Source organism: Perissodus microlepis, chromosome 14, assembly GCF_051167445.1.
Source record: "Perissodus microlepis isolate ML-2025 ecotype Zambia chromosome 14, ASM5116744v1, whole genome shotgun sequence".
NCBI classification, from domain to species: domain Eukaryota; kingdom Metazoa; phylum Chordata; class Actinopteri; order Cichliformes; family Cichlidae; genus Perissodus; species Perissodus microlepis.
This window is the reverse complement of record NC_140474.1, coordinates 21,527,784-21,543,852: the sequence shown is the minus strand read 5'-3', so window position 1 is coordinate 21,543,852 and position 16,069 is coordinate 21,527,784. Positions and strand designations below refer to the sequence as shown.

Sequence of the window (16,069 nt, the reverse complement as noted above, 5' to 3'; positions counted from 1 at the left end):
TATTCGTAGGCTACGCCCTCGAATGCAAACCTCAGAAACTGCCTGTGTTTCGGGTGTATAGCCACATCAAAATAAGCATCTGTTAGATCGATTGTTGCAAACCAATCTCCCGGGCCGACTGCATTCAAGAGTTGTCTGAGTGTTAGCATCTTGAACCTGTACGTTCGTAGATATGTGTTCAAGACTCGCAGGTCGAGGATGGGACGAAGCCCTCCCCCTTTTTTCGGAACAACAAAATAACGGCTGTACCAGATTTTGTCTGTCTCCGAAGTGGGGACCACTCGTATTGCTCTTTTCTGCAATAGCGCCTTTATTTCGTCTCTGAGTATCATGGCCGCCTCGGTGCCGACTGTGGTGTTTACGAGTCTCCGGAAACGAGACAGTTTGACCCGGAACCGGTAACCCATGGCAAAGGTTCGCAGCACCCACGGAGAGGGGGCGCAAGCGCGCCACTGAGGGAAGTGAGCAGCCAGCCGGCTGACCTGCAGCACCGACGGCAGGGCGTTGTTGCCCCCCAGTGTGTCTGCAGGGGACTGCATCACCTGCCTGACCTGGCTCATTCTGCCTGCAGGCTGAGCATTTGTGATTGTTTGAGAATAAACAACCCTCTTTATTGACTGTAACATGGAAACATGTACATTCACACATTTTGTTGGATGCACCTTTTCTGGGGCACAATGAAAAACAGAAGGAACACTTGATGTGGTCACCTGAACATTTAACATACCTGAACAGGGAGTTACAACCTGAGGCATTTTGTGTGCAGGGGGTTTGTGCTTGGGAGACAGTGTTAGGACATCGACTGGATAATCCTCGTCTTCAGACTCGGAAAGGAGAGGGTCATGCCGTGCGACAGCCAAGCGTCCCAGCACTTTTTCCACAAACGTCACCCATCTTTCCAGGGTCGAGCGCCGGAGCTGGTGACAAAACGCACAGGCTTTGGGCTCCGTCAACGCTCTCCTAGTGTGGACGACACAGACAGGGTAGGCATCGTGCTGTTTGCTGTCATGCAAAGAGAAACCGCATCCCTGAGGAGGGGCCATGCACATGTCATCACACGTCATCTGCCCTAAAGGCGTGAATAAAGGTTTCTTCAGCCAGGACACGCGAGGGCATGATATCCCATACTTATGTGTTGTACCGAGTGAATCGACTGAAAGGGAACCAGCTCACTGTGTTAGCAATAATACTATATATTGTGTTTAATAATGTGCTTTACAGCGGTCTGGAAATCTGTGAAAAGATGTAGCTTTTGCTAGCTTTTGTCATAAAAATAGCACTGAAAACCATTATAGAGAAAACTGGCTCGGTTACAAAGAGGCAGACAAATCAAGAACAGGTCTTGGCTGCTTAATAAATATAATGTAATAACATATCTGTACCCAAGGCCCTTGAATGTGCTGAACAAAGGTGTCCAGTTCTGGAAACTATGAAGCACAGACAGAAACTGAAAAGATAATTGATCTTGTCAAGAACCAACTCAAGTTCAGCCAGTAATGTGTAGAAAGCTTTTAAATCCAATCTACATTTTAATCTAATCAGCTTGTAGATTGCCTTGTATCCCCAGTGAGGAATGCCTCCCCCAGACTGTGGCCACCTGGAAAACAGGGATTGCAAACTCAAATTTCTTGTGCACAAGTTGCTTATAAAGGCACAAACTACATTTGAGAATACAATTTGATGTCTGTTTGTTTGTCAACAACATTGTGCAACAATTACCCACCCTCATTTTAGGAAATCTGGTGAAGATGTGAATCATGGGCAAAGTAAAAACCCATCAAAGCTGATTGCAGATCTGGATCACTTTCTTTGAACTGACAAAATGGGCCATTTAGCCCTGATGGTGGATGCACTCGCTGCACTTCTGTGTTTCATACACAGTTGATTGCTAGTACAACACTGTCTATGCAGCACTTTTATTTTTTCTTAGACAACCTCTATGTAATTTAACAGATCCACTAATAGTCTGTTGTTTTGTCTGTTTGCAGATGGTTTCTATGTGACGTGGGGAGCGTCTGAGGGGGCTGTGATCACTCCTGGCCAGTCTCTGCCTCCTCATGGCAAACAACTGGGACGCCTGGACTCTACTGATTTAAAACAAGTTATACAGAAGGTACACAGTAAGAGACTGTCGTTAGACTTGTTGGATTAACTGTGGACAGAAAGATGTGTCTACACACAGTGATACAGCAACTATAGCGATTTTCCCTTTATTCTTCTTAGCTAAAACACTGATATGGTCCTTATGTGCAAATGCGCTAACACGTATATCAATAGCATTTTAGACAGGATAATCTGCACTAGTGTCATATTTTGCTAAAAAAGCTTAAACTTTTTACCTAATTTAAAGTAAAAAAAATGGTACTGCCACTTTGCTTTAGTAAATTTATAAACTCCTGTTTTTGTGCTTCTGTTTTCATCGTCATGTCTCACTTTGTGTTTGCATTTCTTTGTCTTTGTTTTCTTATTTTCACTTCATTGTGTTTGCTGCTGTGTACCTCCTTCACCTGTGTGTCTGTTCCTCGTTTTCCTCTAGGGAGTCGTGCTGTACAGTCGAGATAACAGAGAGCTGGATCTTCTCCTGTTCTGGGAAGTGTGCGACTTTGTGTCCAGGGTAGATCGGGTCCTAAGCAGACCTGGTGGGTCTCTGCTTTTGGCAGGGCGCAGCGGAGTGGGTCGGCACACAGCCACGTGCCTGGTGTCACACATGCACGGATACACGTTGTTTACTCCAAGAATCTCCCGTGGTTACACCCTGAAGCATTTCAACAGTGATCTCAAGACGGTAAGTGGATTTCCTTTATTAGATTTTATCTCTTTATCTGGTTCACATTATACTTTAATAAATTGCATTTGCAAAATGCTCTTAGAGATAATCACACGTTACACACTAATCCTGCAGGCTATACGGTTCCTATTCTGAAGAACTCCCTGTCGAGCATTTGTGTGTTTTTTCAGATTGAGTGACACCTATAATTACCATTAAACGTGAATAGTTACTGATAAAAGAATTTTCTGTCGTTTTAGTTGATTTTTATGCATTAAATCAGTACCCATTATCACATGTTGACAGATGTCTCACTTTGCAGAGGTTTAAGCATAAACTATGTAATCTCAGCTGATGGCACTATATAATATATTTGTGTGGATACTGTGTGATTAGGTGATGCAGCTGGCAGGTCTGGAGGGCCAACAGGTGGTTTTACTATTAGAGGACTATCAGTTTGTCCACCCAGCTTTCTTAGAGATGGTGAACAGCCTGCTGTCATCAGGTATGTGTTGTGTTTATTTATGCTTTTGCCTTATTTTTTTATTTATAGAAACGTGAGTTATTGGGACTCAAGAAATTGTAGCTTCATTTAAGAGTTAATGTTTAAACTGCGATTGTCACACTGCAAATCTTAAACAGTATTTGCAATATATAGCTGGACTATGGTTTTAGATGGGTTTATGTTCTGATAGAAGAAATTTTTTTGACCTTTGGGTTTAGTCAGACCAGAATTTTCTTCCTGCTCACAGACGTCATGCTAGGCTAACCATCCAACCATCCCCCACTCCAGCTTCACTCTGAGCAGACAGATCTGAGTGGTTATTGGGTGATATTGTTCATCTTGCGTACAAAGTCTTGTCAAATGACTTTCAGCTCTAATTCAAGGGGTTTACCAAAAGTATTTCATTTACTGTTCAGGAATCATTTTCAGAGTCTCAGAAGTAACTGGACAAACTACCAAAATTTTAAATATGAGCATTGTTTTTAATGTTCAGTTTCATCTGAAAAAGTGTGCTTTGTTGGGTTGAGATCAGGTAATCATTGAACAAGAAGAAGAAAGAAATGTGTGTCTCCTAAAATTATAAACTATATATGAGATGTGCATTTGAATATGGATCATGCACTCAAGAATTTTCTCAGTTGTAGTTAAGTTGTAGTTCTAATGTATCCTGGGGACATTTTTCAGGTGAAGTTCCAGGTCTATATACCCCTGAGGAACTGGAGCCACTCCTCTCGTCACTGAAAGATGGTGCTTCCCAGGATGGATTCACCGGACCTCTCTACAACTATTTCTCTCACAGTCAGTATTGTGGTTTTATTGACAGCATGGTCCCTCTGTCTTTCTGTTGTTCATTGTTCCTTCGTTAGGGCCTCTTCTCACTGTAAACCTCTATTATATGTGACATTTTGTTACAGAGATTGTTTTTTCTGTTTTTCTCCTTGATTATATCCGACTGTGTTCTTCTGCTTCATTGCTGCGCACTGTTGTTGGTACTGTATAAATGCTGCAATGTCACAGAGGTTGCTGCTTGTGAATCAAATCAATAACCATTATTGGCAAAGTAAAACCACTAAAGAGCTTACTCCTCACCTTTTCTTTCCAACTCTGCCAGATACGAGTTAATAAAGATGCTATTAGTGATAATACCAATGCCTGTCATTGTCCCACACCGTGTCCATCTTTCATCAAAGTTTCCTGATGAATTCCCTTCACCACTGTCTCACATCCCACTCAGGAATCCAGCAGAACCTCCACATCGTTCTGATCATGGACTCCTCCAACTCTAACTTCACCATCAACTGTGAGAGCAACCCAGCTTTTTACCGCAAGTGCTCTGTCCAGTGGATGGAAGGATGGTCTGAAAGCAGCATGAAAAAGGTTAATATCATAACAGCAAGATCAAAATAGACATTAAATCATCAGTTGTTAATAAAGCTCACACTAAGTGTTGCGTATGAGATTAGCAATGCACATTCCTTCCAACCTTTAAAGACAGACCTGTGTAATTCTGCTCTACTAATGTCTGTTGACCTAATACAGCAGCCCTAAATAATGAATTGTTTTTCTCTTTTCTTGTTGGAATTTTAAAATTGAAAACTTTTTTTTTTTTTTTACTTTACAGGTTATTTTTAAAAATCAAGATGTTGCGGTCATATTTGTGCACACATCAGTTCTTTTATAGTCACATTTGCAAATCTGGTAAACCTAAACGTGTTGCTTGTCAGATACCCGAGCTGTTGTTGGCAAAAACTGAGCAGGGAGGGGAGGAGACCGAAAGAGAAAAGGGCAGCAAGAGGAAAAGCTCAGGTAAGCACATGAACATTAAGTCACAGTTCATGAATGATTGATGATCTCTGGACTTAAATTGTTGCCAGATAGCTGATAAATATGCTGATGCAGAATTGTGTACACGCGAAGCTATCACCTTCACAATGTGAGTGACTTTGAAATAGGAGTGATGGCAAAGTGCATTAGAGCCATTTTATAGTTGTTCATGCTGTTGGCATGATTAATCACATTGAAAAACGTAAAAAATAGAACTGGTCAATGTTGTTTAAACAAATAAATAGAAAATAAATACAGGACTGATTATCTATTTATCTACAGTGTAATAGTACTCACAGACTGCGCAACACTTTGTTGAAGCACCTTTGGCAGCAATCAAGTCTTTTTGAGTATGATGCTATAAGCTGGCGCATCTGTTTTTGGGCAGTTTTTCCCGTTCTTTGTTGCAGAACCTCTCAAGCTCCATCAGGTGGATAGGGAGGGTGTGTCAATGCACAGCCATTTTCAGATCTCTCGGGTTTCGGTGTCTGATTCCCTTCAGACATGAGACTCTGCATTCAGCCCAAATTCAGTTCAATCTTTGTTTCGTCAGACCAGAGAGTTTTGTTTCTATGGTCTGAGAGTCTTTCAGGCAAACTCCAGGTGGGCTAGCCTCTTACCGAGGAGGGGCTTCCATCTGACCAGTCTACCATAAAGGCTTTTATTGTTATTATTAGAATTATTATTATTGTTATTATTATTATTATTTATTTGTTTATTTTATTTTACTCATATTTCCCTTTAGTCATTACCATGCGATAAATTAAGATGAATTATCTTATTTTATTAATAGTAGTAGTATCATAAGCTTATAATACTTAGACATATTTAATGGCTCTATATTTTTAGTGCAATCAGAATGACTTTATATCAACTTTTTCTCTTTGTGCATCTTTTTTTTCACCTGTGACTCTCAGGAGGGTCTGGGCAGGGGGATCTGTGCCGATTGTTCTTGATGGTCCATGAGTCATGTCGCGAACACGGTGCAACACCGAGCAAGTACATGGCCTTTCTGCATGTTTACACCGCATTATACAGTCGGAAGCAAAAGCAGCTTACTACAAGACAGCAGCATCTGCAGGTAAAATTGCAAATCTACCCTGTGATACAGAATTATAAGTAGTATGACTTTTACTACTTCCGTAAGAAGCAACTTATTTTCGGAACAACTGATGAGAATTGTTTATCCTAGACTTGAAAATCGATAGACCTACACATAAAATAGCTCTTGATTTGACTTTTAGTGACGATAAGAGTTTTAAAAGAGCCTTGCGGTGAAAACGACACACAGCAAATAAAAGACATAGATTAGAGAAGTTATTTGGTTTTTGGAACTGTGTCCAGCCCTGATAGATGAGCTTGGGCCCAGCATTCATCCTGTGTAGTATTTTATTTAAAGTTTTACTGCAGTTTTACACACTGATATGAGAAAGTACAATTACAAAGCAACTGTAAATGTTGTTGGTAAACATTGCACACACAAATTCCATTGAATCTTTAAGAGGAAACAAGTTTGACATTACTTGTAAAGTAATACATGTTATGTCTACAGGCAGGCGTTTCTAAGCTGAATGAAGCTAAAACATTGGTTGATGAACTAAAGAGGCGGGCTGCAGAGCAGAGCGAACTGCTGAGGACTAAACAACAGGAGGCAGATTCTGCCCTGCAGGAAATCACAACCTCCATGCAGGTGTGTATGTCTGTGCTGCTGGTGCATTGTCCGGTAGTGACTGTGTATTGGCATGTGTGGATGGGTGCATGTGGGTATACGTGTGTGGCTCAGGACAGTAGTCCTGCAGGATTTCATGTCTTTTCTAACTTATATCTATTCTATGTCTATCTATCCAACTTCATTCTCTTCTCTTCTCTTCACTTCACTTCACTTCACTTCTCTTCTCTTCTCTTCTCTTCTCTTCTCTTCTCTTCTCTTCTCTTCTCTTCTCTTCTCTTCTCTTCTCTTCTCTTCTCTTCTCTTCTCTGGCTTTCTTTTTCATCTGCATTGCATTATACAAAAAACTTTCTGCCTTTCCCATGGCAATATCCTCCCTGCTGTGAAGACACTATTTATTTAGTTTGTGTACGTATGTGTATTTGTTTGTTTTGTGACTTTCCTTTCATTCTCATCTCCTGATACCCCCATTTCCATTTCCTCCTGCTGGGTCTGTCTCGAGGATGGATGGTTGGATGGATAGATGTGTGGAGGGGGAAAAGGAGATGAACCTTGTTCATTAGTTATGATATCCTTCTATCTTTCACTCTGTGGGGATTGGGTTTGTTGAGTTAGAGGGAGGGAGGAAGAAAGGAGATGAGAAACAAAAATAAGAAAGAAAAAGAAATAACTGTCAGAGGAGTCAGTTTTGCAGAGTGATAATTAAGAACTAGACTCATCCCTTTGGTCTGTAGTCGCTATGTCGCCTGTGGGGATGGAGACAGCAGGGAGAGAAGCGAGGAACACTGGAACAACGATGGGAAGAGTGTAAACAAAATAGATGGAAGACTGACTGAGGCTTGGCAAAGATGGAAATATTAAGAGAGCCGTTAAGGAAGAAGGAAAATAAGATTTGGAGCAGAAAAGGGGAATATATGTGGCATATAGCAAGACCTGGAGCCTTGACTATGGAAGAATTATAGGGATGGAAAAAAAAGTCAATGTTGGGATTAGCTTTAGATGAAAATGTGATGTGATAAAATTTTCAGGTTTGAAGAGGTCAGAGAGAGGACCTGTTGGAAAATGATGCGGCCAAACATTTGTCCTCACTGCTTTTTCATCATCAGTGTCACAATATTCTTAAAAAAATCCTATAGATGTAAAATAAAATACAGATGATTATATAGAAATCATATATTCAGCTGCTTACTTTCAATCCTGATTAAGCCTTTTTCCCCTAACTTCAGTACATGCTAAAAGCCTGTTTTTTAATCTAGTGTACTGAACATTTTCTTTATTTTTTGGATTTTCCAGAATGCCAGTGACCAGAAGGCAGAGATGGAAAAATTGAAAGGGAAAATGGCTCAAGAAGTGTCCAAGATTGAAGAGAGAAAAGCCAAAATCGACGACGAGCTGAAAGAAGTACAGGTAAGTGGTCTGGTGCCTGTTTTTGTGAGCATGCCCATTTCTGTAAGTTACGAGAAAACATCCCCCCTTTTCAAGGCTTGCAATCCCCATTGTGCTTATCCTTCACGTACTTGTGCATCTCTCGCTGCCTTTTCCCCTGCTGCCCTCTAGCCTTTGGTAGATGAAGCAAAGCGTGCTGTTGGAAACATCAAGCCTGAAGCGCTGTCTGAGATCCGCTCCCTCCGCATGCCTCCCGATGTCATCAGAGACATCCTGGAGGGGGTACTGAGGCTGATGGGCATCTTTGACACCTCCTGGGTCAGCATGAAGAGGTGAGAGAAAAGAGATAGGAAGAACGTGTAAAGGGATGGATAGGAAGATGAAGAGTTACCCTGTTGGGAGTAATTAAATTGATGAGGATCTTCGACACCTCTCGGGTTAGCAAAAAGAGGCATTAGGAGGTGATGAGGTGTTAGAGAATGGGTGGGAAACAAGGAAGAAAAGGGAAGGATAAACAAAGCCTTTCTGCACTGCTAATGAGCGAGTGTAGGTTGTGTGCGTATATTTGGGCGGGGTGGTGCTGGGGGTGGGGGGGCAACTGTTCATGCTTAATTAAGGAAAAAAAGGCTCATATTTTAGGCTTGAATTAACATTAAACTATCTGCTTTATGGGTTTTATCTCTTTATCTCTTTCTGATGATTTCATCTGTGTTTGGCTTTAATGTTGAACTCACACATGAAAACTCCTCTCTTCTCTAGCTTTCTAGCTAAACGTGGTGTGAGGGAGGACATAGCTACATTTGAAGCCAGGAACATCACTCCTGAGATTCGCCAGAGTGTGGAAGAGCTACTCAACAGGAACAGGGCTTCTTTCGACCCTAAGGTCTGCCTACAATAGTAGCAGAATCAGAATTAGATGTACTGTTGGAGGTGTTATTACAAATTGATTGTTTTGTTTTTTTTGTTGTTGTTGGTTTGTTAGTGTGTTTGTCTTCTAAAGAAGTTATTGTGGCTGTTTCACTGATTTGTAATGCTACTGTTGTTTCATTCAGAATGCAAAGCGTGCAAGTGCAGCAGCTGCTCCTCTGGCTGCCTGGGTCAAAGCCAATGTCCAATACTCCCGCGTCCTAGAGAGGATAGAGCCACTGGAAAGAGAACAGGCTGGACTTTTGGAGTAGGAAAACACACAAACACAACTCTATAAAAGACCAAAAATGCTTTCAACCTGTAAAACGCTGTATGTTTAAACAAAACAAAAAACAACAAAGTTGAAGTTCTTGATTAAAAAAATTAAAAAGTTGCTAAGTTTTGTGAAGTAATTTTGATCTAGATTGTATTCTTGTAAACAAACTTGTGATCACTGACTTCATCTAATTCTACTCCACTCTAACTCACGCTCAGTTTAAGTAAGTCAATAAATCAATGCATGTGTTGTATGTGTCCAGAAACCTGAGGAAGACTGAGAGTAGGAAGAATAAACTAGAAGACCAGCTCAGCACTGTTGGAGCCAAAGTCAATGAGTTGAAAGAGAAGTATGCATCCTTCCTTCACCAATTAATCCTTCTATACTGTGTAGTTTGTGTTTTGCTTGTGGTTTTTGAGTGCCGTTGTCTTAAATTGAGATTAGGGTTGTAGTTTCTTTTAATCTTGAACTTTTGATTTGTTGATGCAATGATGAGCCACCTAAAAATTAACAACTACAGCAACAAACATGGGCCGACATTTACCAGCCTCAGTGTTTACGACATCAGAGCACAACAAAGGGTCGAACTTCACACTTTACATTAGTGTCACTGAGCTCCCTGCGCTCTGTCCTCTTTAGTCTTCAGTTTTCCTCCCCCTCATCCATGTTCAATCATACAATACAATCATCTTATAACTGAAAGATGTCCTACTTTCACTACACTCATTTTCTATATGAATCTACCTGCTGTAAATGTCATAGAGGAAGCCTCACCTGTTATATTTACAATGCATCTTATCGTCTTGGGTAAATATTACATTACATCTGCTTTCGGTTGGCTTTTCTTTCTCCTTACTTTCTCTGCAGGTTTCAGTGTCACACTGCAGAGGCAGCTAAGTTGGAGGCCGATGTGTCAAAAGCTCAGGACACGATCACTGCTGCCCAGCAGCTTATATCACAACTGGACGGAGAACACACACGCTGGAATGCACAGGTAGTTTGATGTATGGCTGTGATGATATATGTATTGGTGGGGGAGGTTATACACATTTACTCAAAAAGAGGCTCATTTGCCATGTAAGAGCAACAGGAGCCGTGAGTGTCTAAGAGCTCGTGGGTGTGTGTGTGTGTATGACAGGGGGGATGGATCCCGCTGTCTTGGGTCCCTTCTGGCTGTTTTTACTCCTCTCCACAGCATCTGTCTGCACCTTAATTAAAACACTCAATCTCTTCCTGACACGCTTGCTCGTACACACACCCTCAGTCCCACCGCCTCCCTCAAGGACTACACCAGAGAGCCAGTTTGCTCTCCACTCACGTATTACCATATACTCTCACGTGTACACACATAAACTCACTTCAACGCTGTACAGTAGCTGTAGGTCACTATACATCAACACTTCTAAGCTGTTTTAGTGTTTCTCAGGAAGGGAAAACCAATGAGTCAGGTGTACACAGCTACAGTGTAAGTGAAACAGATGCAAGTTTTTAAGTACGATGTATTAATGCAGTAGACTAGAGATCTCAAGGTCATGAAAACTTGCAACCTCAGATGTGGATATAAGTGGGGAAAAGGGTTAGCAATTAAGCCTGATGTTTAAGTATTTTACAGAGATGTGCGGGTGCGCCCGTGTTCCCCTGACATGCTATTAAAATACCTCAAAGGAATCCTGATGAACCTGGAAGTCTTTACAGCTGTGTCAGTAAAATCGGTGCAGAACAGCAAGTGTGTTCCAGGTCCTGCACTTGTGGGTTAGCATTTTTTCGTCTAGTTAAACATTTTATGTGGTCATTTGGTATTTATGTCTGTGTTTAGTATTAAAGAGTCATTAGGAAAAAAAACCAAACAAAAACCAAACATGTTTTGCACTAGGCCATATTAGCATCATATGAGCAATGTACCAACTTCAGTTCTCTCCTTGCTCCACCTTCTTTTCTCACATCCACGCCTTTTCTCCCGATACTGCCCGTCACTCTAATGTGATTAGTTTTTATACTTTGTTCACCTACCTGTATTTTGTCCTAGATGTCCGAGATAAAGATTGAGTTGGATACGCTCCCTGTTAGAGCCTTGCTTGCGGCAGCCTTCATCACCTACCTGTCTGCAGCTTCGGAAGACCGTAGACGACAGTGTCTGGACTCGTGGATGGCTCACTCTGGACTACAGAGTAAGTATATCACTAGTTCTTTTACCACACTAGCAACTGCATATGGCAAGTCCTGTCCCAAGCAGCCTACGCAGACACCGCTGCCCACACACAACATAACGGACTCTACTATTACAACATGGAACATACAGACATTACAGCTTCAGGGTCTTCTCGAAGAGCTTGTTTGCCATTTAACTAAATAAATGGTAATTTTGCAATTTATAATGATGTTATGTTTGAATCCCAGGCTCAGAAAGCATCACAGTACTTGATAATCCTGTTTTGTAACTTTAATTGTGTTTTTTAATGATATGATACTACATCAATAATCAATACCCCAGTAACTGATCTCCTCTTACGTTAATATGCATGTATTGAAATTGTACACGAAAAGCACTAATTATTATCTCAGTGATATTTAAACTGAGGTATGGTGACAATAAATACAAATAAAGACACAAGCCTTTTTGTTGCTTGTTTCAGAGTTTGACTTGCGATCATTCCTGTGCTCGGAGAGTGAACAGTTGATCTGGAAGAGTCAAGGGCTGCCATCAGATGATCTCTCAATGGAGAATGCACTGGTTATACTGCAGGTTAGACTAATATTTCAAATCTGCATCTACAACATGACACAGGGATTTACTAAATGTAAACACTAATTTCAGTCTCTTTTTGCCTACTTTATATAAGGATGTTATTAATACTATTTATGCATTGGCTTGCTTATTTCACATCACTGTATAAAATATTTAAAAAGACATCAAAGTACAATACAGACCCAGCATTAACATGATAAAACAAGTCTAGCTGTACCGAAAGTTGTGTCCTTGTTGCCATACGTCTGTGCTCCATTTGGTTGTATCGTGTTTGTGTGTTGTTTTTATCATCGCCACCACCAGATCAATGCACTCAAGTTGAAGGTAAGAAGTCCATCATTCATCCTCGTAGCTGTTTCCTACATAGCTAGTTTATTTATTTAGTCTTTCTTTGTCTCTCTGTTTCTCTTTTGCTTTTGTGTTTGCCTTGAAACTAGTGAGAAAGAGATGTGCTGTCACTTTATTAGGTACACCTAGAGAGTACCAGGTTGGACACCTTTTGCCTTCAGAACTGCCTTAATTCTTCGTGGCATAGATCTCGCACATCCCAGACGTGCACTATTGGACTGGGATGGTGACTGTGGAGTCCATTTCAGTCATGTGAACTCATTGTTATGTTCAAGAAACATAACAATGAGACAGTTTGAGATTATTTGACCTTTCTGACATGGCACATTGAGTTCGTGCCATGTGGTTAGAAATTTGCATTAAGGAGCAGATGGACAGGTGTACCCAATAAAGTGTCTAGGGAGTATGTGTACGCATACACTCTCGCAAAAATGACATAGATCATGTTAAATTTTGGGGGTTCTTGGAGACATCAAATGGTCTGCTCTCTCGCTGAATGTGCCGTAACTACTTGTGGGCAAATTGTCAGTGGTTCCATGTACAAGACTTGTAGATGATTTGCCTCACAACTGATTTGTCAGGCTCATGAGCATTCACAACCATTTTTTTTCTAAAGGCATTAGAGATCTTTTTGTAGTGCTGCACACTTCAGCTGGTACAAGAACAGTGGACCCTATCCTGTTAGAGGTTTCAAAAACACTGGTTTCAGCTTTCACTGTATAAACAAACTGTAATCATTGGTGTGTATGTGAGAGAGAGTAAGGAAGACGGCGAGAGAAAGACTCCTGTGCCTGGTATAGGAAGGTGGTATTGAATGGTAAGTATGATAGCACTGTGACGGGGTTAGACCATATGCATACACACATGCAGTGCACATCATTCTTCTAGGTGAGTTGTGTGCTTTATAAGTAAAACTATCCTAAAACAACTTCTGCTGAAATGTCCTGCTTTCTCCTCATTTCTGACTCAGAGTGTTGCGTGTCCATTCCTGATCGACCCATCATCCCGAGCTACAGAGTGGCTATGTACACATCTCAAACAGCACAGACTAGAGGTTATCAACCAGCAGGTAACAACACACAATCAGTAACATGTGTTGTGGAATGGAGGGTCATTAATCTGTTAGATTTTGCAAAATCCTGTGCACACACTGGTGATGTGCTTTGTTTAAATCACTTAACCCTCATTCTAACCCGTTCTTTCTTCTTTTTCTAAGTTTTCCGTTAGACATTCTTGACTGATCAGTTTCTTCTTGTCTAATGAATCCAAGTTTCTCTACTTTACTAGAATATCTTAATCATTTAGAAGCAAGCCTTAACCATACTTTGATCGGTCCAGGTAATGATTTTAGCAAAAAATTATGATGATTACATTAATTAACACTGGTGTCCATTACTTATCACTTAACTGTTACATATTAATTACTGCATTAGTGTCATCAGGTACACTGAAAACACTCATTTAATTATTTATTTTTTGTATATGTATTTAAATTGTTTGGGTTTTGCTTAATAACTTGTTAAAACTCTCTAGACGCTCTAGATGTAAATGCTTTGTTTAGAAAGAAAATATAAGATTTATTCATCTTCCAACTGTAGATTATTTTCTTTTTTTTCTTTTTTTAATCGCAATCGTACTACAACTATAATTACTCTTCCATCCACCAGATACACGAGAGAACTGTGTTACCATCCACCTCTAGAATTTAATGTAATCTCTTAGTACTGGGTGTCTGTGTGCCTTCTCTCTATAGGATAATAACTTCATGACATCCCTAGAGCTGGCAGTCAGATTTGGAAAAACCCTTATCATCCAAGAGATGGATGGAGTTGAACCTGTGCTCTATCCGCTGCTGAGGAGAGACCTAATAGCACAGGGTACTCACACATTCTCACAAGCACAAACACCAATTTCATACAAAGTTGGGCTGAAGAACTCTTTTGGGCATAATTCAGAGGCTTAAGCAACCTCAGGTTGCTGACTACTCACCTCTGTCCAGGGGCTACTTTTCTGCAGCGTAGTGAAATCCCATTCTGAGGGATATTGCCTCAAAGTTTAATTAACCAATCCTGACTAGTGCATTGGGCCATCACAGTACTTCTTCTCACTCTCAAAAGCCTTACTCTGTAAAATATTAAGTAAATCAAATGGTTAAACATTGACTATTCATGTTTTATTTTATATTCAGACAAGACCTTTCCACAATACAGTCACAGTAAAAGGAAAGTTAAAAGAACTCAGCCAAAATGCAGAAGCACCCCTCATTTCTCTACAATTTACTTCAAAGTTGCCAGACTTCTAATATGTTTGAATTGGTCTTCAGTGTTTTAGTTTTGGACATGTTTTTTTTCCACTCATTTTCAGGCCTTCTATCTTACCATTGTTTTTTGTTTGTTCGGTTGCTTAACACTGTCCTGTGAATCGTTTACAGATGACTTGATAAAGAACCAATTAGAAGCCTGATGCAAAAACACATCATTTGTTTACATTTCTTTATGAAATGTCTATGTCTGTCTTTATGAAATTAATCTATGAAAAATGGAAAAGATAAAATAGTTTTACAGGCATAAAAAATAATATTTTTCTGCTAAAAAAGGTGATTATTGAAGAGCTATTTGCTGAAAACTTGGCATATATCAATATGGTGTAGACTTTGTCCTTAAACAATTTGAGGAAACTACAAAGCTGATCACAAAAGATGAAGTGGCAGGCTTTAAAAAACAGCCTACAGCAGATGAGCAGTATCATAAAGTCATGTCATCAAGAAATAGAAAAAAGTATCCAGCAAAGACCTGACACAGGACCTCAGAGATGCATCTGGCCCTTTAGTCAATTCATCTACTGTTCACTGAAGCATCAGCAGAAATGGTCTCATTGGAACGGTGGCAATTAAGAAGCCATTCTCAAGGAAGGCAAAAGGGGAGAAAAGGCTGAGCTATGCTGAATTACTCAAGAGCTGGACAGAAATCAGTGGTAACAGCTCTATAAAACACGGTGGAGGCTCTGTCATGGTTTGGGGCTGAATTTCAGCCAGTGGTGTTGTGGATCTTATCAAAGCTGATGGATTTACAAACATAGAAAAGTACCGTCAGATCTTGATCCCCCTGGATACAAAAACACAGAGTGGATCACTACCAGTCATGGACTAGCTTCACCAGGGCCCAAACCTCAACATTGTTGAAGCAGTGTGGGATCATGTTGAAAACTTAAAGAAATCACAAGAATAACCCTTCCCACATTATTGCACAGCAGCTGTTGCTTCTCTAAGACCATTGCTGAAGATTTACTCCTGGCATTGTGTTAACACACCTGAATCCACCAGACCTGCAAAGTGCCAGAGCTTCAGCTTTTATAGAGATGCTCACACTTGCTGATGATCAGCTAATCAAGTGAATTTGATTAAAGTGGTCGGTACTCATGCTCTCAATTCCTGTGGAAGCAGTTGTAGTTTGTTTAAATTTGTATGTTGCCAGCTGTAAAACCTGCTAAGGATCAGATTGTTTTTACTATGTCCCGATACATAAAACCTTAGAATTTAAAGAGTGTGCACTTAATTTTTTTACCAAACTGTAGATAATGATTGAAAGCCAATAGATTCAAATTAGTGTCTCAAGCCTTACATTTTGATAGTGAGTCTTGAT

The 16,069-nt window shown here is 40.4% G+C and overlaps 1 protein-coding gene across 5 annotated transcripts in view; it reads left to right on the top strand.

Moving 5' to 3' along the window:
* The window catches only part of dync2h1 (dynein cytoplasmic 2 heavy chain 1), a 117,885-nt gene that overhangs the window by 41,281 nt on the left and 60,535 nt on the right, over positions 1 to 16,069 (top strand). For 4 of the 5 annotated variants that reach the window (XM_084949962.1, XM_084949963.1, XM_084949961.1 and 1 more), the window contains exons 53-71: positions 1,989 to 2,113; positions 2,537 to 2,785; positions 3,164 to 3,272; positions 3,957 to 4,070; positions 4,507 to 4,649; positions 4,997 to 5,078; positions 6,014 to 6,177; positions 6,649 to 6,786; positions 8,059 to 8,172; positions 8,323 to 8,483; positions 8,911 to 9,034; positions 9,204 to 9,325; positions 9,597 to 9,683; positions 10,202 to 10,328; positions 11,361 to 11,502; positions 11,968 to 12,077; positions 12,384 to 12,404; positions 13,399 to 13,497; positions 14,182 to 14,305. In XM_084949962.1, the coding sequence (XP_084806088.1) occupies positions 1,989 to 2,113; positions 2,537 to 2,785; positions 3,164 to 3,272; positions 3,957 to 4,070; positions 4,507 to 4,649; positions 4,997 to 5,078; positions 6,014 to 6,177; positions 6,649 to 6,786; positions 8,059 to 8,172; positions 8,323 to 8,483; positions 8,911 to 9,034; positions 9,204 to 9,325; positions 9,597 to 9,683; positions 10,202 to 10,328; positions 11,361 to 11,502; positions 11,968 to 12,077; positions 12,384 to 12,404; positions 13,399 to 13,497; positions 14,182 to 14,305 (2,355 nt within the window). The remainder of the gene's footprint in view (positions 1 to 1,988; positions 2,114 to 2,536; positions 2,786 to 3,163; positions 3,273 to 3,956; positions 4,071 to 4,506; positions 4,650 to 4,996; positions 5,079 to 6,013; positions 6,178 to 6,648; positions 6,787 to 8,058; positions 8,173 to 8,322; positions 8,484 to 8,910; positions 9,035 to 9,203; positions 9,326 to 9,596; positions 9,684 to 10,201; positions 10,329 to 11,360; positions 11,503 to 11,967; positions 12,078 to 12,383; positions 12,405 to 13,398; positions 13,498 to 14,181; positions 14,306 to 16,069) is intronic. The other variant, XM_084949964.1, reaches the window with a different exon arrangement.